The sequence below is a fragment of the Camelus dromedarius genome, chromosome 31 (assembly GCF_036321535.1).
Source record: "Camelus dromedarius isolate mCamDro1 chromosome 31, mCamDro1.pat, whole genome shotgun sequence".
NCBI lineage: Eukaryota > Metazoa > Chordata > Mammalia > Artiodactyla > Camelidae > Camelus > Camelus dromedarius.
Window position 1 is genome coordinate 5,637,765 of NC_087466.1, and position 25,424 is coordinate 5,663,188.

At 45.3% G+C, this 25,424-nt stretch overlaps 1 protein-coding gene across 3 annotated transcripts in view; it reads right to left on the minus strand.

Annotated features, from left to right (window-relative positions):
- The window catches only part of NF2 (NF2, moesin-ezrin-radixin like (MERLIN) tumor suppressor), a 65,616-nt gene that overhangs the window by 26,659 nt on the left and 13,533 nt on the right, over positions 1-25,424 (minus strand). For all 3 annotated transcript variants that reach the window (XM_010992295.3, XM_031443025.2, XM_031443027.2), the window contains exons 2-8: positions 18,074-18,199; positions 15,958-16,080; positions 13,848-13,931; positions 6,541-6,609; positions 5,614-5,696; positions 3,888-3,963; positions 1,130-1,264 (exon numbers count right to left, since the gene is read on the minus strand). In XM_010992295.3, the coding sequence (XP_010990597.2) occupies positions 1,130-1,264; positions 3,888-3,963; positions 5,614-5,696; positions 6,541-6,609; positions 13,848-13,931; positions 15,958-16,080; positions 18,074-18,199 (696 nt within the window). The remainder of the gene's footprint in view (positions 1-1,129; positions 1,265-3,887; positions 3,964-5,613; positions 5,697-6,540; positions 6,610-13,847; positions 13,932-15,957; positions 16,081-18,073; positions 18,200-25,424) is intronic.

A 25,424-nucleotide genomic window follows, 5' to 3' on the forward strand; every position in this document is an offset into this window, starting at 1 on the left:
CAACGTGAGCCGTCCCTGTTACTCACTCCACACCTGGGCCTGGCTGTGCGGCCACCAGCACATCGCCCAGCGCTGCCCGGGCCTGCATTCCTCCACCCGGTGCCCTGCGTCTCAGGGCTTGTCCTCTGTGCCTCCTGGAAACTCAGGGGATGCAGCTTCCTTCAGGGGGCCTGGAGCCCGGCCCCTACTATTCCCCTCACCCAACATAGGTCACCTGGCCCCTCTGCGTCCCTGCTTCCCAACATGACTCAGTGACACAGAGCTGACCAGTGTTCCTGCCGGGGCTGAACCAGAGTCGGGGCGGAAAAGCACCGCATCATCACCGTCCTCATCACCAGCCCCTCTCACCACAGTTACGTTATCACAGCAGTCAAGTCGTGACTTTTCTATAACTTCCTTGAGGGCTGAGGCTGGGATCTCTACATCTTTGTTTCCCCCATAAAACCTAACACAGAGCAGATGCTCAATCATTCCTTTAAAATGAACAATGAATGAATGAATAAATGAACAGATTACAGCGTTTGGGAAAAGTCACCATCCTGTCTAGAAATCTTTGAATCCTAACTTAAGAGTGTTCATCTAAGTTTTTCCAACTTAATTATTCTTTAATTCTTGAAAACAAGTTAGCCTGATATCCTCATTTATATCACTGCTGATATGTATATATTATATATTAAATGTATATATAATGTACACAGACACACATTCATATACACACGTATGGAGGTATATCTGTATATACCCCATCACTTGAATCAAGCACTGGTCACAGAGGGGATTTAATATAAACCCCACTTAAAATACAAAGAGAATTCTCACCAGAAGTAGAAAGCTGAGTAGTAAGAAAGGGTTACTTGCTGGTTTGTTTACTGTTCTTTGGGGTTTAGTCCTGACAAGTTGAGCTTCCCAGCCTCTTGTTAGTCAGCAGGGGGCTTTAGTGGTGCTATTTGAAAACAGGATACCAGCACATTCTGAAGATAACATAAAAATCAACCACCAAAGAACCGAAGCCTGGGAACAAAGGACTTCACTGATAAGAAGTAGCAGTCTGGCTTGGGACGCTCCGGAAGGAGGAGATGGGAAGGGGCCGCTGGGCCAGCGGGGCAGCTGCAGAGCAGACGAGTCCTACCTCCTTGTCGCTGTAGGAGATGTTTCGGATTTCGTTCCACGGGAAGGAGATCTTGGGGGTCAGCCTGTTCTCAGGGTCATAAATGTGAAGCCCCAAAGCATCCACTCCAAGCAGCAGCTCCGTGCCCTTTTTATTCTGCGGATTTGACAGAGAACAGCCACCGTTAGCTCCAGCTGAGGCTCGAGATTTTATTCAATTCCCCAAAGAACCTGTTCACACTGTGACATGTGACAAGTTTCGACAGGTACCATCAGAAGTCACAGCTGTCTTAGAACCCAGGGGGCCTCCAGCTGCCTGAATCAGGGCAGGCAGAGGCAAAATGATGCCATTCTTGTGATTCATGTGTCCTAGGGAGGGACCACCGGGGGCTTCAGTCACTGGCTCAATGGCTAACATAGGGGTAATCGCAGTGTTGTTACTGCTAATTATGTCACCAGCTTATCACAGATGTAGAATAAAAACCTGTAGGATTAAATATCTCCTACGTTAAAAAGAAAGGTTGCCGCACTACCAGAAAGAAAATTCTAAGTGCTGGGATCAGGTGGCCTTATTTTATGTTAATGCAGTTTCAGTGTGATAAAGCAAGTAAAGTGTTAACTGTAGAATCCAGACAGTGGGTGTATATATAAGTACTTGCTGTAAAATTCTTTCAACTTTCCTGTATGTTTGAAACTTTTGTAATAAAATGTTAGAAAAAATATATAAAAATGAATTGCATATAACCTATAATGAAAAAGAATCTGAAAAAGAATAGATATGTGTGTATGCATATATATATATAAATGAAAAGCTGAATCACTTTGCTGTACACCTGAAATTAACACACTGCAAATCAACTATACTTCAATTTAAAAAAAGAATTGTATATAAATTGCACCTCAATAAAGCTGTTTCAAATTTTAATGGATTGACTGTACGCATGCTCTGCCTCTGACAGCAGTCCAGCCAGCGCCCAGAGGAACCAGAGGGCAAGCACCCTGGGCCCCCATGTCACTGACCAGTGTGGACCTGGAGGCTGCCTCCCTGGGCTGTGGGCCCGTTCATCCGTGCTGCGGTCTGGCCCTCGCGTGGTGGTGGAGGGATACTCCCTGCACAAGGACCTAAAGCCCTGACCCCTTGCTGACAACAAGGAAATGGAACTGAGACTCAAGAGCAGGAAAGCAGGCCTGCAGACTGAGAAGGGGCTGGACCATGATGAGAAGTAGCAGGCTAACAGCAGGTCTCAGACGACCGCGAAGCGGGCTCCCACAGGTAACTCTTCTTACTCCACCTAACGCCCTGAAGCCAGGCTCAATCACCAATCCACGAGGCAGGGTCCCCGGCTCATCTGCAAAGCTCTTAAAACCACTGTCTTAACACTAGTGAGGCTCTGTGCTTTAAACGTCTACAGGACGCTTTGGAAAACAAGACACTTCATTACGTTTCTAGTTCCAATTTTTTTTTTTTTAAAACAGGATTCCACCCTCTGCCTCCTATCATTCTGACTGCAACACTCCTCGCAAATAAACACAGAGAGGTAGGGACTCAAGCAGCCCCTTTTAAATTGTTTTAAGCACAGATCTTCCTTAGCTGATGGTGAAATTTCAAGAACTTTAACAAAAGACACTAAAATATCCATTAGCCTTATCTACTATGTAACACACACACACACACACACACACACACACACACACACACACACACACACACACACACAACAGTATAATTTAGTCTGACTGCTAGAAGTATTCCCTAGTAAGAAGCTGTTTTTTAAGGATCATAAAACACTAGTTTTCTAGAATGTAGGTGGTGGGGTTTATATTGACAAAACCACAGGAATGTGTCACATTAGTCTGACCAAACAATTAGCAAATACAAATTAACAAAACTTTGGAAAACCTTCTGCATTATCGTGGGAAATCTTTTAGGCATTTGCATATTATACGAAATGACATAATTTATTAGTAGGATTTATTTTATGCAAAGTAATCCATTAAAAGTTACACATACACATATTTAGAAAAATAAAGTAGAAAGCTACCCTTAGGATATTTAAAACGTGCTTCAATTTACCTAAACTTAGTACAATATGTATACGAATCCCCCAGAAGAAAGCAAACTTTAACTATGAGAATAAAAATGGACCACTGTGGATGGTTGTTTTAATGTCTACTTAACTACAGTTTGGAATCAGCAATGAAATACTTCAGCAAATCACATGAATTCCTTTGGAAGGAGCTGCGTCCAGCAGCAGAACCTGGGGAGAAAGATGCTCGGAAGGCCAGACAGGGGCTGAGAACAAACGCTTCTCTGGTGCAGAAGCAGTGGGGTCCCGGAGGACAGCGGACTATTAACGGTCTGAGTTAAAAACCAATTAGCCTGCCAGTGAGAGTCCCACCCAAACAAATCAGTCATCTATAAAAGCAGCTTCACTCTCCTTGTGCCTTGGGGTAAAGAAAGTGTTTACAGGTGCTCCCTGTGGGCCGAGATCTCACAGAGCCAGAAATAATCAAATGTTACACCAGAGCATTCAGGCAGGTTTCTGCCGAGCGGGGGACCAGGTCCCCCCAGGCGCAACTGACACTTAATTACCTAGAATCTAATTAAAGTCCAGAAATAGAAAATGAGGCTCTAAGACCCTCTCCCTTCCTCTTCCCTTGTTCACCACTGAACTGTTAAAGCGTCCACCACCCTGGGGTGGGGAAGGACCCATTTTAGCCATCTGCCCCCGATTCAGTCTCCATCTACACACAGGGAACTCGGAGGGGCTTCCACACACCCGGATTGTAAAGTAGTTCACACCGTACATCTCCAGGTCCTGAGCAATCTTCAAATACTCCATCTCAGCTTCGTCCCTGTGAGGAGAATGAAAGACACTGTCACTGTGCTAAGGGACAAAATTGGAGGGCAGGCGCATGCCAAGCTGAGCTTTGGAACTGCTGGAAACCTCGAGCCAGGCAGGTACCCGCCAAGCTCTTCCCAGCCCTGAGTCGATTAACTACGCCGAGGTCAAGCAGAATTTCCCATCCCCGTGAAAACAAGAGAACAGATTCATTACAGCATCTCTTGGCTACAATTTCACGCTTTGCCCTTGGTAAATAGTGACACCCGTCTCCAGTAATTCAAGACAAGCACGTGGTATGTCTGCTCCCTCAAATGGATATGGATGTTCAAATTTTATTTAAGCTGTTGCTTTGTCTCATCGGGGACTTTCTTCACCCAGAGGGTTTTGGTAATGACACATCTCTCTCCTCAAGCTACCTTCCAGATTTTATTTCTTTGGCTGTTGTTGGAGGTTAGGGCCAAGAGCTATCAGGGCTGTAAAACCCAAGCCAGGTCACCTACTTCCAAGTTGTGAGTCAGACTCAAAGGAAGCCCTTGAAGTAACAATGACTTGCAAAAAACTCACAAACAGGTACAGTATTGAAATATTTTAACCCAAGTCTCCCCACGACCTTGCCTTCTTCTCTCTCTCCGATCTCAAAATGGTCTCAAATGAATTGAAATCACACAGGTTGCTGATGTAAATCTCCACAATTGCTTTGGAAAACTGTGAGACGTTATTTGTAAAAGCCAAAACCAGTTGACAACCTAAATGTCCATTAATCGTGGAATGCATAAATAATGTGTGGTTTATTAATACAGTAGAATTCTACATAGCAATGAAAATGAAAGAACTACCGCTAGAAACCACAAACCCAACTCTCATGATGTGATGCTGAATGAAAGAAATGAGGTACACACAAAAAAGAGAAACTATCTGATTGCATTTACAGAATGTTTAAAACAGGCAACACTAATCCACGGAGTTGAAGTCAGGAGAGTGGTCCCCTTTGGGGAGGAAGGAGGAGGAGTGATGCTGGGGTGCTTTCTTGTCACCTGGTGTCACCTGCTGGCCTCACTTTGTGATAATCCACCAACTGGTATATTTAAGATTTGTCCACTTTTTGGTATACTTTTTTAAAAAAAGTTAAAAAAAAAAAAAGCATAAGATAGGAAGTTGATTTGAAGAAGGGAAAAAATGTAAAGGCTAATTTAGCAGCATCTGTCAAGCCCCAAAATGCTCACATCCTTTGACTCAGCAACTTTTGTAGAGAATCCATCCTCAGAACTACTCCTGCAATTATACAGGGACACAAGGCTGCACACTGCAGAACACTGTGTGAAACTGAAAGATCTACAGCTACTGCAAATACCGTCAGCAGCGGGACGGCCGCAAAAGCTGTGGGCTACCCGGACAACAGAAGTCCTGAAATGAACCTAAATTAGCACTGGCCGCAGAAGGTCTGGACATCCCAACAGGCAGTGAGTCCCCACGCCCGACGCACTGGAAAAAGGACACACAAGGCCCTGAAGACCAGCACTGCTGCCAGCTCTGCCTTTTTCTTTTACACACTTTGGTACCGTGTTTTGTTCAACAAGCATGTCCTAGTTTGGGAGTTCCTTAAAAAAGAAAAAAAGCCCGGCCCCTGAGGACATGCAGACCAGCAGTGAAGCAGCCTCACCTGGCTCGGCCCCGGTGCTCCGCGTACCAGGCTGTGATTCTCTCCTCCCACATTTCTGGAGTCATCTGATACAGATTTATTACCTACCAAAAAAGAGAGCAAAATAAAAAACCCACGTGCAAAGACAGTTTTGGTACTGTTTGCCATTTTTATAATTATGCATCATTTTTACCAAAGAGCAAAACTTTGTAAAAAGCCACACACAGGGAGCCGGTCACACGCAGAGGTGGGCGTGTAAATGGGCACCGTTTGGTTTGAGCCACAACTCGGAAAGTCACACCATTACTCAGGCTGAGGTGTGCCCCTCGCCTGCCAGCGGCCCCTCTTGCCTCAGCCTCCAGAGGGGGGACCTTGGTCAGGGGCAGAGCTCACTAATCCTGGGCCGCGGGAGGGCCAGGCTTCAGGCGCTGCTGCCTCTGCCTCTACAGAAGCCATCAAAGGAGCAGGTGGAGTCAGGGAAGCTGAGGGGCAGGCCTTCATCACACATGACAGGTGAGTGCAGCTATAAAATCAGAAACTGTGAAAAGGAGGGAGGGCCCGCTTCCATGGCTAATGAAGACGAACAACACCAAAGATGAAAAGCCACAACGCCCACCCCCAGCTGCATCCCGTCTGCCGGGCCCCGTGCCTGCCTCCTCTGTGAGGCTGCAAACAGCTCGCCTCCCCAGGCTGAATTCCAGCTGCTCCCCGCCCCTCCCGGGAATCACTGACGTTCACCCACCTTTAAAGAAACGACCATCCGCAGGCCAGGGCTGTCCTGGCAACCCCAAATGAATCCCATGAACCTTTGCTTTTTAATATTCTTAACAGAGATCTTTACTCAAGATTGATGACAAAACGTCTATAGAAATTTTCTTGCCATGTCCGCCCAACATTCCTCTCAGTCCTTCGGCTACGTCTTACCAATCAGGGACTTTGATTTCTTACCCTTTTTGGAAGCAATTCCTCTTGGGCCAAAAATCCCCGCTTGTGCACAGAGGGGTCGTAGTCGCCGTACTGGAAGGAGAGGAAAGGGACAGCAAGGGGTTGAGTCTCGGGCCCACCTGCCATTTCTGAACCTGGATGGGGTCGACTCAGCCTCTGTCCCTCCCAGCTCCCAGGAGCAACTCAACTCCCATAACGATGACAAGTCAGGGTTTCAACCTTGCTAGTTTGTTATCCTTGAATGAAAACACAAAGCTGATTATATCTACGAACAGAGGCCCAGAATCCCCTCAGGGATGGATGGGTGATGTGCTAATAATACATGTGCAGAGAAATGTGGCTGAGTTTTCCGACTCGGGAAGGAAGCAGTCACTACTGAGACATTAGCTTTTGAAAAGAGACAACAAAACACAACTGGGAGTTGTGTTAGCAGCACGTGATACGATTTCTCCCTGCACTTGCTTCTAAGAAGCCACCAAAGGGAGCCAACTGCTAGGTGGGAGCTAGGGATAATGCTGGCAATATTTTTAATACCTTTCATTCAAGGCTCTGAAAAACGCTTCGGAAAAAATCTGATGTCAACACTGTTGTTCCTATTGTACCGACAAAGAGACGAGTCAAAGACTAACTGATCTTCCTGAGGCTCCAGAGCAGATCACTAGGAGGGCCAGAGCCGGGCCCTGCATTTTAATGCACTCATTGGCAACAATAACTTGGAAATTTATTTTCTGACCTCAGAAAAAAAGATATCCCTTTGTTTCCTAGATAACTTAAGTCTGACCAGGAAATAATAAAAAAAAAAAAAAGGAATTTTTAAAAATAAGTTGACCATAAGAGGTATAGAATATAAAATCAAAGCCTGTCTCTTGTCAATCAGCATTCAGTGGCTTTTCTTTTGGCCCAAAACAAAGCTCAGTATTTTAGGACAGAAAATTACTATAAACATTTATGCTTTTCACCACCAACGTTGGAAAACAAAAGAAAGGTCAGGCACAAGGCTGTCGGCTCTGCATCCCACCAGATCAGGTCAGGACAGTGTGGCCCACCTTCTCATTCCCAGAGAATCTCAAGTTAGATTTTTGATGTTTTTTCCAACAGACACTCATGGGATTGGATAGAGATCTTCGGCATCAACTTTAAATCATGCCTTATTCCCATACCACACTGCTATAAAAGCCCCAAGAAATAGTATTTCTCACAGATCTCATAATTATCTTGTGAATAGCAGAATTCTATTACATTGTTTTTTCATTTTAAAAAATTAGTATGTCAAACTCAAATACTTAAATTTCTTTCTAAGTTTTGGTAATCCTGTCAATGCATTTCTTCATTGAAAAAACTTGAAGGAAACTGGTTTCTCTGGATCTTTTAAAAGCCTGGGAGTATATTAAGTCAGGAACTGTATGAGCTTGAAAAGCACACTCTGGGGAGACCACAGGTAAGAGCCTGGCCTGGGGTGGAGGGGGACAGGAGACAGGCTGCTTAAGGTTCAATCTCAGCCCTTTCATTTCTTAGCTGTGACCCTGGAAATTTTTGTCTCAGTTTTCTCATCTGTAAAATGGGGGCAGTAACAGTATTTCTCTTATAGGACTGTTGTAGGGATTAAATGAAATATCCATTAAATTTTTTAAAAATATGATTAACACACAGCACTCAATACAGCCTGATAGCAAAAGATAAATAAAAATTCAGGCCACATCACCTCTCCAGATCTGTTCTCTAATTTGTCAAATGAGAGCACTGGCCTTAGAGGATTGTGAAGGGATGCTCTGGAGTGAGGCACCCTCTCTGTTAACCTCAGCTTCCTCATCTGGAACGCACAGGTCAGAACGGTGCCTGCCTCCCAGGGGTGATGAGGATGAAAACAGTCCAGGTAAGCATTCTGCGTGGTGCCCGGCTCATCATGAGTCAGGTTATTATTGTCGTCCTCTGCGTTATTTATAGTGACACTGGTTACTCTTTGCCTCTCGGATTTGTGAAGGTGGAGGATGGTAAAGAAAGCCCTGTTAGTTACATTTGCAAACCCCTCCACAAACTCTAATGTACAAGTAAGCAGATATGCAAAGGTACAGCTGTAAATTCAGCTTCCAAATGTTTGCAAGATTAATGATCCAAATTATCATACTGTGCTCCCAGCTACTCCACTGATCAAATGTTACATCTGAGCAGGGTAGAGGCAGCAAGGGCCCTGCTGAAGGAACTTCTGCACTGAACTGACTCCACTTATAACATAAAAGCCACCTTGAGGTCTGTGTCTGCTCTTAAATGTCTCTCTAAAAAAAAGAAGAAAATCCTTGATGGTGGCAGCTGGTGAATATAAAAGGTGGTCACACCCCTCCATGGCTGGAGATGGCCGTTCCTCCGCCTTCATGTTCAGAAGCAGCCGGATAACATACCAGGAGCAAGTTGGCCAGAGAGCTGATGAAGTCTGGGTCTCAGGTCTCTGCCCCCTGCAGGGGCCTGTACCTAATCTTATATTCATAATTTGGTATTCTTGCATTAAAAAGAATCCCCTACATTATATAAACTTCAGGCCCCACAAAATCTGGATCCACTCTGGATATAAACCAATTAAATCTAAATTCGAGAAGGGAGTTCACATTTAAAGGACTCTTGGAGTCAATTCTGAGGTTAAACAGAGGCTTCTTCCAGATATTAAACACTTTCCTCTGCTTATTGTATGAAAAATTAGACCAAATGCTCTGAACAGGGATTTCACAAGACATAAAGACCTGATCAATATATATACAGAATAAAGAGTTAGATCCCTACCACACACGTTGCCAAATTCCAGATAGATTAAAGACTTAAACCTATAAATGAAAATCCATAAAAATACCAGAACAACATATAGAAGAACATGTGTAAAATAAAGGTGAAGTCATTCCAAAAGTCACTCAAGACATAAAAAGGATTGACAAGTCTGACATGTAAAAAAAAGATAAACGATCCAAAGCAAATTAAGATCCAAAATACATGGTGCTCCTACAAATCAATTAGAAAAAGATAATACAGTGGAAAAGCGGGCAAGTCATGAACACTTGATTCACAGAGGAAAGAAATACAAATGGCCAATAAATCTATGAAAAAGATGCTCAGCCCCAGGGGTAATCAAGGAAATGAAAACTTTTTTAAAAATCTATTTTTCTGTCAGATTAGCAAAAATTTAAAAGGCTGATAACATCCACTGTTGATGAGGATTTGGAAAAAGAGATATTCTCACCACTGTTGGTAGAAGTTCAATTGGGACACTTTTGGAGAGCAGTTTGGCCGTATCTATGTAAATTTTTTTTTGAGATAAAATTTACACACCAAATTCACAATTTTAAGCATCCAATTCAGCAGGTTTTAGGACATTCAGAATGCTGTACAGCCATCACCACTATCTAATTCCAGGATATTTCCATCACCCCCAAAAGAAACCCCTCATCCCATAGCAGCAACTCCTAACTTCCTCCTCCTCCTGTCCCCTGGCAACTGCTCCATCCACCTTCCGTCTCTATGAAGTTGCCCAGGCTGGATATTTCATACGAATGGAAGCACGCAATATGCAGCCTCCTGCGTCCGCTCCTTTCACTTGGCATAATTTAAATGTTCCTATCCTTCCACCTATTTATGCCATTTTTGGTATCTGGCACAGAGAAATGTTGTTCCCACGTGCCCAAACAGGCACACTCAAGGATGAGCCCTGCATGCATCTAAATAGAAAAATAAAAGAAAGAAAAACAAACCTAAATATCTATCAACAAAGAGATACTTAAATAATCCATGGTCCCTCCTTTCTATGAAATATGTTTAATATTTTAAAAAACTGAGCAGTTTAAGAACTCTGTTCTGACAGTTTTATGTGAAAAGGGCATGCTGTGCAGGAGTTCCTGGGGAGTGGCCGCCTAGGAGTGGGGTTTCCTGGGCTCTGGGGAGGGGGTCTCCTCACCAACTGGCCCCTTCCACACCCATTGCTCTGTGGAGCTTATGCCAATTCACAGTCCCTCCCTGCAAGGAAATGGGCTTCAATTTGATTTATTAATCCTTGTCAATCTTGTGGCTTGAAATGTTTATTGTTGCTTTAAGTCTTCTTTTTCTCGATTACTAGTGAGACGGGTCTTCTGTTTTCAAACTGGTCTTACTCCAATCTGTCCTTCACGCAGCCACCAAAGGGATCTGTCTCAAATACAAACCCTCTGTTGGCTCTGTATCACTCACAGGATAAAGTTAAGACCCTTCATGATCTAGCCCCCTGCAGACCTCTCCAGCCTCAACCCTCACCACTCGACCTACACTTACATATACCCAACTTCCTATTTGCCTTTTACACTCAGTCCCTAATTAGCATCAAAGAGCCTCCTCTCCCACCAGCCTTTTCTCTTTCTGAACACTAGAAATCTGTTGGCCAGCTCTGCAAGGCTGGGGAATTTCATGCCATTCTCTCCCTAAGTAATTTTTAATAAGAACACATTTCAAACACCAAATTGTCAATGTGAAATCCAACAGGTGGCTTAAAACATTGCAAGATGGTTTAGTGTATCATGTAACTGAGCCAAAAACAGCAACAACAAAACTAGCCCATATTTTTGACTCAAATATGACTTGAACTCCAACCAAGAAAGACGGTTCTTGTTAACTGAACCATGTGATTAATATTTGTATTTATGCTTTGAAGGTAATTGTTTCTTGATGCTTTGGACTGAACTGTGTCTGTATCATTGGAACAGCTGAAATACTGTAATGAATACATTTGTGCATAATTACATCCCATGTGTTAATGAGCTCAATTTGCTTTTCCCAGCACACTTTTACGGTTCCTTTCTGTTTCAGAAAGGTTGTAGAAGAAAACAAATGGAATACAATGGAAGGAAACAGTGTGATGTACTGAAAAGTTTGGACTGATGTGAAAGGCAGGGCGTGCTACGCAGAGCCCTCCCTCACAGGCTGGATGCTGAAGGTAAGAGCAAAGTTTCAGCAATCCTAATACCCATCAAGAAGTAGGCTACAAATTCCATTTAAAAAAAGAACTAACATCGGGGGACCTAATTACCTCCCCCAAAATAAATAAATTAAATAAATTGTACAAAAATAAATGTTCTAAAGACAAAAAAAGAATTAACATAAAGTATTGTGACCTTAGACAAATTATTAATCCTCTCTGAGCCTTAAATTCCTTGGCTCACGGAAGACTACACTGAGTCTCACAAAAAGTATTCATGTTAATCACACTTTGTGAAACTGTAAAACGCTACAGGTGCGTAAGACCTGATTAACATTGTAATCAGAGACACCCTATTAACATTAACCAGTAGTCCTAGAAGCCTGAAGCGTGTTATAATAATCCTTAGTTTCTCAACTGCAGGCTTGAAGCCATAGATTACCTTTATTTGTACAATCCTGACGATTTACACTGGGAAAAACAGAACACCCTCTTCCGTATGAACCACATATGCTGTCTGTGAATCACTTTCATCTCTAAATTAGTAGCATCCAAATTAGTCGGGTTTTCCTACAGTGAAATCTGCTTAAGCAAACATCTGCTGGTTCCCTGAAAAGTTATTTTTTCCCACAGGTGGCCTTTGAATTTGTGGCCCCAAATTTATGCAAAGAAGATGTAGCCTCTGAGACGAAAGCCCTTCGGAGAGAGGCAGTATCCGTGAGAGCCCGGGCCTCCTCTCAGCTGGGGAGAAGGCGTGCCAGAAAGGAACTCGGTTTTGGGCCAGGAAGTGCTCAGATTTAATGAAAGTGACAACGACTACTTCATCACTGTCAGGGCGATACTGATTGAAAGGACACATTTTTTCCTGTTATTAATAATTCTTAATCAAAGCATAAAAGGAAGCATATGTTTTAGTTGAATCAAGGCCCATTTTCTGTTTTCTCAATGACTCATTTGTCAGGGCAGTGGAAGAGGGGAGGCACAAAATACCAAAGCCGTGAATTCTGCCCTTAGCTTTACCCAAGGTTGCCCGAATGACCTTGGGCAAATCGCTGAGGGCAGATGCTGGCTTTGGCGTCTGTATCGGTGAGAGTCCACAAGCTCCCCTCAGGCCCGTGAGTACTCAGCAAATATTAGACAAGTCTTCAAATAGCCCTGGTGCTTCTGTTAATCTGACAGAGCAGGTACAGACCCCTTTTCCTCCAAATAATAGGCCTGTTACTTCCTGGCTTTGACCTGAAATTATATTAAGCTACTCCAAAAAGGGGGCTAAGAAGTTAAGAGGGGCTTATTCATCTCTGTAACATTACTGGAAAACGGCTTTAAGGACTCCACTAACTAAAAAGGAAAATAATTACGGAAAAGACTATGAAAAATCATAAAAGTAATCAAGGTGTCCCAATTCTGAGGGTATCTTCTTATGCTGTAGTGACAGGCAGTCAACAGAGGGGCCAAGAGAAAGTGGCATGTCTTACAGTCACAGAAAACAAACTTATGGTTACCGGGGGATAAAGAGGGAAGGGCGGGATACATTGGGAGTTTGGGATTGGCAGATACAAACTACTATGTACAGAACAGATTAAAAAACAAGGTCCCACTGTGTAGCACAGGGAACTACATTCAATGGTTTATTAATGTTATATATACTGTTACGAAAAATGTGTGTATAACTGAATCACTATGCTGTACACCAGAAACTAATACAACATTATAAATCAACTATACTTCAATTAAAAAAGAGATGTTAAAAAAAAAAAGTGGCATGTGATTGCAGAGTGCCCTGGGCAGACCCTGTAGTTGGTCTTATAAAAACAGAGAGGACAAGAACACAGGACCTCCCTCTCCCACCAGCCCCAGTCTGCGGTGGTCTCCCTGTTAAAGACTCGCAGGCCTCTGGACAGCTCAGCTGGGCTCGGTGGGCCCGAGGACCTGCAGTGCCCGACCGTAAGCACAGCCAGCACGGCCATCAGGGTGTACAATGCAGGACCTTCTCCAGGGTGCAATGTGGTCCCGACACACAGGCCGCTAGTCCTCAGAAGATGAGTTTGCAATGAAGACCTGGGACTTTCTGACCTAAAGGCCTAAAGGTTTGGCCCAAACTGGAAACAATACTCATTTCTCCCGGTTAATAAAAAGAGGTTGGTCCAGTGAATGTACTTAACCACATGTGCATAATGGGATTACACAGGAAATCCATCAGACTGTACTTTTCTGTATACACACTCTATCTCACAAGATTATACAGAAGTAGGGCAGTGAGAGTGGCCCCCCAAGTCCACAAGTCCCATAGCATCTGGAGCCTAGAAAATCCAAAGAAATCGATGACGAGTGATCCCGTGCTGTGCATTTGTGCCCAGGAAGAATGCATTTCCCCCCCAGCACCTACCTTGGCCTGGACAGCGTATGAAGCCAGGAGCACGGAAGCCTCCGGAGGGCAGTAGATCTTTTCATCTAAAATCTGCTTCTTAACCTGAAAGGGGCAACAAGGGAGACATGACACCGTGTGCGTGGAAGGGAGCCGTGTGGGTGGTCACAGCAGACGGCTGTGGGGTGTTCCCCGAGGCCCGCCAACCCAGCCCCGTAATGATTTTCTGACAAAGGGGACAGTTTTTTTAATTGCTGCTGACAAGTTGGGAGTTCAGTCCCTGAGAAATTACTGGTAAGATGGCTATGCACTTAAAAAAAAAAAAACAACCCTTATCTCTTTAGTTCGTGATCAAATGCTGAAGGGGAAAAACAATCTTTGTGGTTACGACAGAGCCTGACACCTGGGCTGTGACAGCAGCGAGCTGTGAACTCAGGAGCCGTCAGGAGCAGCTCCGGCAGTGACTGCAGCCTCGGCCCCTGCTGAGCACACGCAGCACTGGAGGAGATGGAGTCTGCTTTTAAGTCTTAACACAAGACACAAGTCAGCGAGGCCACTGAGTTATGACTGCAGGAAAAAAACCATCACTTTCGATATGCCTGCTCTAAGGAAAAAAGGAAGCAATAAAGTTTGATCGATTAAACCTTTAAGTCCACGTGAGGTCTGGGAAATATAATTCTTAAGCTGTAATGTTGAATTAACATATCTCATTGCATTTAATTTCTTAGAATGGTGCAGTGGGTGAAGTTTCAGACACAGAGGCAAGAGAGCCTCCTGAAGTGGGGGCACGCTGACATAAACGCACCGGGAAGGCTAGCTCCCTCTTCACAGACCTCAACAGTCACCAGATTCATAAAAGTAGTCAATTTTGCCTCGCTCAGCCGTGACAGCGCTCCAACATTTCAGTACGAGGGAAAAATTAAGCCAAAATTAAATGGGGAACAGGCCCTTCTTCCAAGCACTTACAAGAAAGCCAGCTCTGTAACTCCAGGACATTCTGGGGCCTAGGTGGTCATTATGTGGTTTCATTCAAAGCAGTGCAATCCTTTCTAAGCCTTTGGGTTTTTTTTAAGCCACACTCCAGAAAAACTGAAAGAGCTTGCTTTTGACATGACAATTTTAGAGAGGGGAGATGTATCATATAAATATAACTTCTCTTACAAAAATAGTTTGCAAAAAATATATATACACACTTTTTAAAAAAACATACATACTTTTTAAGAGAAATTATGGGGGGGGGTTATTACATTTAACTTAATATTTACTGACTGCAATAATCTGAGGCTCCAACTAATTATAGGAGGACTAGGTGACAGCCTATATACCTACTTCTGGGAAATCATGTAATTAACGCCCCAGCTGTGGTCTCTTTCTGTTACTGATGGCAGACATACCAGCTGTCCCCGCCCTGAACACCATAAAGTAACCATGAAACCAGGGAAGCACTCTGACCAAGCAGTAGGAACACCAGCAAAACTCATCATCACACCAATGCGCCTGGCTGAACCCCCGGACGGTCCACTGGCTGTCTTTGAACCTATAATTATGGAGCTCCTAATTTCTTCAATTCGGTGGGATGCCCCTATGCACTCAATGAGCCTTGCCTTAAAGGGGCTTACAAACTAGCAAGGGAGTAAGTGGAAAATAAGACAATTACAGACAGAGTAGCACGAAGTGTGTCGTTTGAAGTACCATGTGTGGGATTTACCAAGTGTCAGTGGAGTTCTGAAGTCCTGCCTTGATTAATGAGAGCAGATTCTGAACTTTTGGAAGAGCTACTCTTTGTAAGACTCTCTTCTTAGACTTCCTGTGCAACTACTGAGTGCTTTCAAGTTAGCGGGGAGAAAACAGGATTCGTCTTCAAAGAGGTTTCTAGTTAGAGAGCTACTTGTATCCATCCTGGTGCCATCACACTTCTGCAATTTCATCTGATACCAATTCTCCTCACTCAAGTACAGTCCTGTTCTGAAGACTGCTTTCCAGGACAGAACCAAAGGGGCTGGCTTTCCAGAGGGAGAACGTTTTCACAAGGTGGAGGCCTTGGTGGTGACACCGAGGGCTGCCCCTGCCGCCATGCCTGGGACAGTGCTCTCAGGATAGGGGGTGGGGGGAGCAGTGTGGAAAGGTGTACCTGCAAGAAGAATAAATGCTGCGTGATCTCCTGAACCAGCTCCTCCTCGGCATTCTCGGGATAAAATTTGGCCAGGAAGAGAAAGGTGACCGGCTCGTCCTTGGAAACGTCATGATCCAGCACCTGCAGAACCACAGAGCAGAAGGAAATTAGCTGGGTTGGCACCTGTTCCTCCCAGGCCACCATCAAAGAACCTTCTGCAGGGAGTGTCTCAGTATTTTTCTCCCTTCTAAATTCAGCACATTTCCCAAAGGTTGTGATTCTACAGTTTGAGGCATTCACAAAGCCATCTCTAACAAGAGGCAACGTTCACGTCACATGGTGTTTCTGAACCAAATTAATCAATATCCCCAAGTGGTGAGTGGAGCTCAGATTATTGAGGTGCAAATGTTTTCAAGACCACAGAGATAGCTAAAAACGAGAAATTTACAGCTCAAAGGTCTTGGGCACTCTACGGCAGGCTGAAGGTTTTTTAATTTTCTCAAGTAGTGGCATCTTCCTTTATTCCTTTGTCTTGCTGCCTCCCTCCAACATGTAGGTCCATGTTGGAATGGAGCTTAGAGAGGATGAACTAGATCTTTGTGAAATCACTTAAATATTAACCAATCAACAGACATGAAACGTGTCCATCATGGCAAACTTTTGTTTCAAGGAACCTCTAGAAATGCTCCACAAAATCCTTGAGCACAGCCAGTAAACCACACTGCCTTTAATCTTCTAACAATTTCATCCACCCACTGGAAAGCTTGAACCATCTGCTCTCCAGAATGAATTCCATCTCAGGACATAAACATGCCATGTGACAGGCTACAAGGATCCATTAACATGTGTCATAATTTATTTCCTTTGAGCAGCAGGCTCCACAGCTCCTGATGCCCCCAATCTAATATCCATTTGGCCAACGCTCAGGTACGGTGTAAAATTCACTTTGCTGAGAATCATAAAAAGACACAGAAGGTTTTTGTGGCCATGACCGACCAGACCAGCACACATAATAAAAGTTTGTTCCAAAAAATAGACACAGAAGGTTTTGCTGCCTTTGGTAGATAACTGTCCAGGCTCCTGCTCAAATTCCAGGTCACAGCACCCAAGAGATTCAAAATAAACCTGACTGAGGACACTCTTGCTGACACTGGCACACAGAGGCACTTGGACGTTTATGATCGTTGGGAATTACCATGTGAAATTTATAACCAGAATGGTTCTCAACGTGAAGATTCAGATGATTGTGTATATATGTAAACACAATGTGAACACTTGAGTGTAGAGTCAAATTGGTAAAAGACAAGGGGCATTCACTGTCTACCATGCCAAGTAGTAGATAATAAAATCAGGTAGGCAATTGTAGGAGGTAATGTGGGGTAAGAATTATACACTTACTCTGAGATTCAGGAGTCTGTTAGGAGTTACTGACCAAAAAAAATGGCCCTGATCTCAGCGTCTTCACAGCTAGGTAGGCAGGTAAGCAGGGGAGTGTCTTTCTGTGCACGTACAAACCCGTGCAGAGGGCAGTTCCCCGAGGCAACATCCTTTCTAAACCACATTAGAACTGCTGGGAGTCCAGACTTGTCCACCAAGACTCAGAAGCCCCAGAAAACCGTGAGAACAAAACAGACGCCCTGCCTTTCCCGCAGGGACCAGGGCACTCTTTATTCTTTAGATCATGTTAATGAGTAAATTAGGTTGGGCCATGGTGTTTCTCAGAAAGACTCTAAAAAATTCCCTAAAGAGCATGAGCCTCAAGAAAAATCTTTCAAAGACGTAAATTATTTAAAAAAAGAAAAAAGGCAATAGAATAGTAATTTTTATTCATAAAGGATGACTCGTGGCCCAGTCAACTGAACAGCATAAAGGCTGATGCAGTCAGCCCAGTGACAACAAGTGAAGGAGACAGGGATGGCAGCAGGTCGGTCCTGGGTGCTGCTGGCCCAGAGGGCCCAGGGGAGTCTGCGGGGAGCAGAGAGGCTGGGCACCTCCAGACCCGTGTTCCGAGTGACTTGTCCCATCTCCACTGTGCATCCACAAAGCCCCATGATGAGCAACAAGCCAGAGAAGCACTCAGGGAAAAACCAGAGCCCACGCCAGCCCCACTGATTTCATTAGGGTCCAGTCCCACCTTCTTGTCCATCTTGAGCCAGGCCACGGTGTCCTTGATCGTGTACTGCAGTCCAAAGAACCAGGTTTCCCGAAGCCCCAGGGTCCGGCACACCAAGTCAAAGAGGTCCTTCCCCTTCCACTTCATCTGCAACGTAACAAACCAATGGGGAAGGACAGCGTGAGGCCAAGTCACAATCCGCTCTCACGAAAACCTTTCTGTGCACCCCCTACTCTCAGGTTCCAAAACGTGGGGCCGACAGACACGAGGGTGGCTGATGAGCACAGAATTCCTAAATAATTGTAAAGCCTCCTGCACAAAACCGTGAGTGGGAAAATACCAATTAGAGCTTAATGGCTTAATCACGGCAAAGCATACACAATACCTCCCTTGGACAGTTCCTTACAGATCTTAATATCCCCAAAGCTGCTAATTTAGGAAAGCTGGTAAATAGCTTCCGCATTTACGAGAGCCGAGCCTCTCCAGTTAACCCAGGGTTAGCTTCTAGGGACATCAATTTCCTTGAGATTCTGTTGTTGATTTTCTTTTTAATCATGACTCTGCCCTTTGATAAAATGCTAGCTGTTTAAAATTTAAAGACTAGTTTTACCAGATTTTTTTTTAAAGCAATATAGGGGAGGAAGTTGTAACCAAAGTCACAAATCATGGAGAAAAAAAACCATTAGGGACCAATCTGTCCAATCATACATAACCATGTATATAATATGTACGTATATAATCATGTCTGACCGGGGTCACAGGGGAGGCGTCTCACCCACAGTCACACAGAGCAATTTCAGACTCTTGTGTGAACAGCCAGGGGACAGACAGACACTGTACACTGTTGTGCACTAATCCTACAGCCTCACTTTCAAAAGGACCTGAAGCAAAGGCTGCTAAACCCTTTTCTCAGCTCTTCAATCTTGTGGCTGGAAAAGCAGGTTCATCATCTTAACAGGGGAAGGAAACACCCAGCAGCTTAGTAAACGTTGCCACCTTGTGGCTTTGAAGTTAAATCAGCCAGGATGTTCCCAATACTACCCCATAGCTGCCACGTGTCCCGACCCCAGTGGTCCCCAAGTATCAGGTGGACATTCAAGCGTACACCGGCTACAGGGGTGAACACAAGACGCACCACAGAGACCGTGGTGGTAGTGGAATAATCTTGGGATTCAAATACAAGGTCTCCAGACGAGCAGGACCACCCAACTGCAGAAGCGTCTGCCCGCCTGCCCTTGGAAATGTCCACCCACAGGCGTGGGGGTGGAGCTCAGGGGTGGAGCATGTGCTGGGCGTGCATGAGGTCCTGGGTTCAATCCCCAGTGCCTCCGTTAACGGGGAAAAAAAAAAAGAAAGAAAAACTAGAACTCTCCACCCACTGTCCTGGCACACTGAAGATGCATAACGAAAAGGAATTGGGGGAGTTTTTAGGGTTTAGAGACTTCTTATAAAAGCAAGAAAGAAAACATAAGTTAGACCTCTAATATGTGATTGGTTTCTGCTGAAACCTCTTTCTACAGAGGATTTTTCAAGCAGGCCTTCTATTTTTAACAAATGTGAATGGACAGTGTGTTCTCCACGAGGTACTCAACAGGAAAGCCCTGCCTTTCTCTGTGTTTACAGTCAGTCAAAGAGCAAAGTCAAAGTCGAGAGCCCTCAATGGAAGGACAGCAAACCCAAAGCAGACGAGGGAGTGGAGAAATAGACCAGCTTTTGTCCTTCCCTGGGGCCATTTCTCCAAAAGCCCCTCTAGCTCTGCCTTGTCCCCTCCGTGTGACTTTAGTGGGGTTCCTGGAACCCTACAAAGGTTGAGGTCCTTAGGAATTATTTTGAGTAGAACAGAATGAAATGACATGTTTCATTTTAAAAAGACAATCTCTTTCCCCTTTTGGAAGGCTTAACAGTGCTTGCTGGCACACCTGTCTCCCAGTCTGACAACAGGACAAAGGGTTTTTAATTCGTGGCAGCAGGTTTTCATTCCTACGGACAGACTACACTGAAGAAATGTTACTTTGTAGAACCAGAAGCTTCAGGATGCTGATTATCCTCCTGTCTGTATTTTAAGCCAGCACATAGTATATGAATTATAAATGATTACCGGGCTACAAGGTAATGTAACACTTAGAAGCAGACATTAACTTGGAGAAGTTAAACACCCAAGGGCCGAGAAGATCAAGGTAACAATCTCCAGTCTGCCATAACTCACGGCCATGGCCAGCGGGCTCTGGCGCCAAGGGGCTGTCAGCAAGTGGGTGTGCGGAGCATCTCAAGGAAAGCGACCGAGAGAATGCTGAGTGGGTCTCCTGACCTGGGAGCTTCAATTCTCAAACATAATATTGTAGTAATGCAATTTTCCTGTGTTCCTTTCCTTGTCTTTGTTTCTAAGACGCAAGACTATCTCTGTTGAATGCTCCCATGGAGTTTGCAATGAAGTGAAGAGAGGGGAAAAATTCTCACGCTGATTCAGGATGCCTGGCTTGGATTTTCAACTTTGACCCTAAAAATTGAAGGATGTCAAATTGGAAAAATGAGCCTGAGTAATTGATTACCTATGGTACACCCGTCCCTTTCTGGTGTAAATAAGGAAACGGAGCCACAGATTCATTGACAGCTACAGCAGACGTAGGCCCTTTCTTGGTAGGCCACCCCGCCAGTTCCATCTCCTCTTTGCCTGCTCTGTGGGGTTCCTCTCGGCTTGCTCCCTGCTGCCACTCCCCAGCCACCTTTTCCAGTAGGTAACCAGTGTCTTAACATCTTCCACCCTAAAACAACACTGGTTCTCAGAACAGCCAGATCTCACTCCTCTACAGCGCAGGGTGAATGAAAGCCTCAGCTGCCTCTCATTTACTCTTGTGGCCAGCGGTACAGAGCTCATCCTGCGCACCGAGCCGTGTTAGACCCTGAGGATGCAAAACAGCAGAAGCATGTTCCCCGCAGGAGACTCAAGCGAGGACCCAGGTTGGAAAAGGCTTGAAAGAACAAGGGGGAATTAGATAAAGGAGGAAAGGAAGTAAGTCTACAAAGAAACAAACATAAATCATGACCTCTACAGGGACCTGCGCGGCATCCGGCAGAGGTGAAACAGCCTGAACTCAGAGGACGTGGGGAGGGGATGGGCGTGACATGACCCAGGTGGCTCACCACCTGAGGACCCTTGGGCAGAGTAAGGATGAGATCAGACTTGCATTCTGGAATGTGCGCAGGCAACAGGGTGGAGAATGGGTTGGAGGAAGGGAGCCTGGAGCCAAGAAGGGCCAAAGGCAGGCCAACTCCTGCCATGACGGAGGCCCAGTGGGAAGGAGAAAGCCTGAGAACTGGAAGGAGGCAGAGCCCCAGAACTGGCATCTGAATGCCTGAGGGGGCTGATGGAAAAGGACCAAGAGGGACGCCTGAATTTCTGGCTCGAGCATCAGGCGGTTCCAGTAAAGGAGGGACAGGGTACAGGAGAAGCAGGAGCAGCAAGTTTCGAGGGGAACAGATGAGTAATTAAGTTTTAGACAAAGAAAGTTAAGATGCCTGAGGAAACCAGGTAGAGATGTCCTAAATACATTCGATGCTAAGTCTCAGCTCTATTTACAAAACAACGCATTCTATTTTTAAGTCATTAAGAAATTTTTCTCTTGGGTTAAATAAATCTAACCTCCGCGGTGCCAAGCCGGGCCGTTACCTACAGGAGGTAGGTGACGTGTCTTCCCCACGTGTCTGAGGCTTGCTTAGTCTTCCTAACTTGGGTTTCTACTTTACAAACAAGAGCCACACTTGCTGGTGGTTCTCAGGACACCATGCAGAAGGGAGGTCTTGGGCTGTGAGGGGGATTCATTGGTGCTGACCGATTGTCTTCAGTTTCATCACTGGTCCACGCACTGGTGCTGATGGGGGGAAGTGATGTGACCATGTGAACATCTCCCTAGATTGTAGGCACCTCAACATTAGTCATCTCTCTACTCCCCACTGCGCCCAGCCAAGTGTGTACACACAAGACATGGCCAACGGCGGCTGTCCAATGGAATACACTTGATCAATTCAAAAAGCCAAGGCTCAAAACCCTAAAGCAAAATTAATCCCCATTCATCCAACCCCTTCCAAAAACATTCAGGGAACAGACATTGTGTCCGAACCCCCTCTCCCGAGATGCAGGGGATAAAAGGGGGACAAAAGAGACAGTCTCTGCTCTAATAGAACACAGGGCATGAGAACAATCTGTGGGAACAATCTCTCCCCTCACCCCCACCTCAAATCAACTCCAGGTGTGGTTTCAGCACTACAGCACTGAGTGCCACAGCGGGGACATCAGGGCTGGAGGGGACCCCGGGAAGGGATCCTCTATCTTGGAGGGTGGGAAATGGCATCTGAACTGGTGGGAAAGAGGAGCCAAGTGAAGACTGGGCTTGGGGAAGGAGGAGTGAGCGGAGAACTGTGTTACAGGCAGAGGGAAGAGCATATGCGAAGGTCTAGAGGCAAAAAAGCTTAGACGGTCCTTGCAGGAAATCAAAGTATTGTAGTTCAGTTTGGCCAGAGAACAGAGACTGGGGGACATCTGCTGTGCTTCCAGCCACCACCTAAAACCAATTCTCTGTTGCCTGACTCTGCCTCTCTTGTGTGAACCACGGAACGCAGAAAGTTATCTGAGTGTTTTTACCTTTTCACCAAGGATGGAACACAACTAGTACCATTCAAGACGTACAGTAAAGAAGGTAAATTATTACACAAGATGGAAGCCTCAGGAGATTAGGGCTTAATTCTTCCCAGAAATCAGTCGGAAAGGCAGAGAGAAACAATGGTTATCTAACAACAATGTGAACCTCAGCGCTGCCACCACGTGACCTTGGGCAAGTTATTGAACTTCCTTGTGCTCTGCAACGGGGATAATGAACAGAACCTGTCTTAGCAGACTGATCTCAGGATTAAGTGCACTGATACATTTAAAAAGCCTCAGAAGATGCCGCAGTAAATACTCAATAAAGGTGGGTGATTACTCATTCTAACCCCACTTCCACCCCTTACATTCCTGAGTGGCATCGTTTAAAGCCTCCAGTCCTGTTCCACTCCATGTGTGATGGATGGCAGATCAGAAAGGGCTTCATCAATCCTCACGGTGCTAACCAGGCCATCATTCATGTGACAAACATTTATTGAGCAAGCACTACGTCCTAGTCACTGTGCTTGGCACAAGAGATAAATGATGAATCCGGGGTAAGACGCTGTCCCTATTCATGGCTGACACAGGAGACAGGTAAATGGATGAGGAAAGTGCAACCTGGAAGATGCTCACAGAACAGAGGGCTGTGGGAACCCGGCTCGGGGCTGGGGGTCTGCGGGGCAAGGGGCTTCCCTGAGGAGACGCTGTCCGAGCAGGGTCTTGAAAGCCAGGCAGTTAGCTGGCCCTCTGGCGAAGGGGCTGAGGGAAGGGAGGTCACACCAGCCGGAGGGAACAGCATGTCTGCCACTGGGGTCCAAGCTGTTGCAAAGAGAAGGAATGTTTTTTGTACTTTTCTAGTATCTGACAAGCAGCGTAATTATCCTATCTGCAGTACTGAATGTTCAGTGAAGTACTGAATACGCAGCTCCAGCCCGATGCGAGTGACAGCTCACGCCCTCCACGGCTCATCAGGAGCTGGGTTCTTCAGTCTCTGGTTCTGAGCGGCCAGGCATCCCACAGCGATACCTGCTGCCCCGTCTCTAAGAAGCCAGGACCAGTGAGATGAGTCTCGTGTATTTTTTTATTAAAACATTTCTTCTTCTGACACCTCTTAGCACATAAGCTTTTCAGGCTTTGCGCTTAAGGCTACTCACAGGCCTTTTTTGTAGAGTTTGTCATTTTTCCTAAACAGACTGCCAAAAACAAAACAGCCCCCGTTCTGATTAGACGTTCACTTATGGGGGGAAGAGACAGCTCAGTGGTAGAGCATGTGCTTAGCATGCACAAGGTCCTGGGTTCAATCCTCAGTACCTCCATTAAAAATAAAAATATAAAATAAATAAATAAGCAAACCTAATCACCACTACCCATAAACAAACAAACAAATCAATATTGAAAGAAAACCAAAACATTCACTGAAACCCATCTCTTGCCCGTTGGCTGAAGTGCTCAACTGCTCCATGGACCCCGCCACCCCTCCCTGCCTCGCCTCAGCCCAGTGAAGAAGCAGGAGGCTACCAGGCAGAGGCAGGCGCTCATTCCGCAGACAGAAAAGGCGCAGCGGAGGGAGTGAGAGGGGGGATTTGCAGGGAGGCGTGCAGACCTGGACGCCACGCTCTGCAGGCCCTGTCCCCGAGATGCCCTTCAGCACAGGGGCCAATGGCAGTGAGCCTGGAAGCTCGGTGTCCTGCGTAACTCGAACAGGCTGCAGTGCTATTCCATAGATATATGCTTGTGCCTCTATCAAAGATAGATGTGCATGAACTTTATAAACAGGACTAAGTGCTGTCAGTTTGTTATTTTTTGTAGGGGCTGAATTTATGAGCTTTACCCAGAGTGAAGTGCTTGTAATTTATCAACCTAGAATGTTTTAAGTAAATAGCACTAAGCACTTAAACTCCGCCGCAGGAACGTAGCTAGAATGCAGCACTTTTCTGTTGTAGGAAAGCAACTGGCACCAATAACCTTCAGGGCTGATCAGGGTCTATTAACCAGGGAAGCATTATGAATAATGTCCATGGCACTCCTCTTACAACGGGCCAGTTTCAGACTCACAACCCTAAAACTACCGTTTGTCTTTTTGGCTTTGGCAGCTTTCACACTGCATTTCTCCCACTGCTGTCCGTGGGCCGTGCAGCCACCACCAGCTGAATCCCTGGTGCTCGCTGACACAACCATGTAGGGTGAGTGGAAAACCAGCCGCATCATGGGAAAAGGCCACAGCTAGGAAAGGAAAACTTTCTTTTTGTTTGTTTGTTTGTTATTTTTTTTTCTTTTCTTTTTTTATTTTCTAAGGACAACTTTCTTGAAGAAAGAGAACTGAGATTGGCTGCCATGTGTGAAATGCCTAAGAATTAGAACCCACAGAGAAACTTCACAGAGAAGACTCAAGCCCAGAAAAAGCCAGCAGAGAAGCGACATTCCATTTCAGAGCTGTCTGGAGGACAGGATTATCAGCCACGCAAGGAATGCTATTTAACTGGCTGTCTGTTCCACAGAAAGGGAACCAACGAACCCAGCCTTCACTTATCAGGGTTTCTTCTAATTAGCTCACAAGCTGCCCCAGCATTTGCCATAAAAACTGTCAAAAGGTTAGGTCCCGTACAGACAGAGCAACAGAAGGAACCATGCCTCCCCGGGCTCAGGACATGTGCTGCGTGTTTATGATTATTTCAGGAACAGAAGAGCAAGGAGGACTGTCATCTCCCCTCCGTGTTAATTCCTAACTGGCTT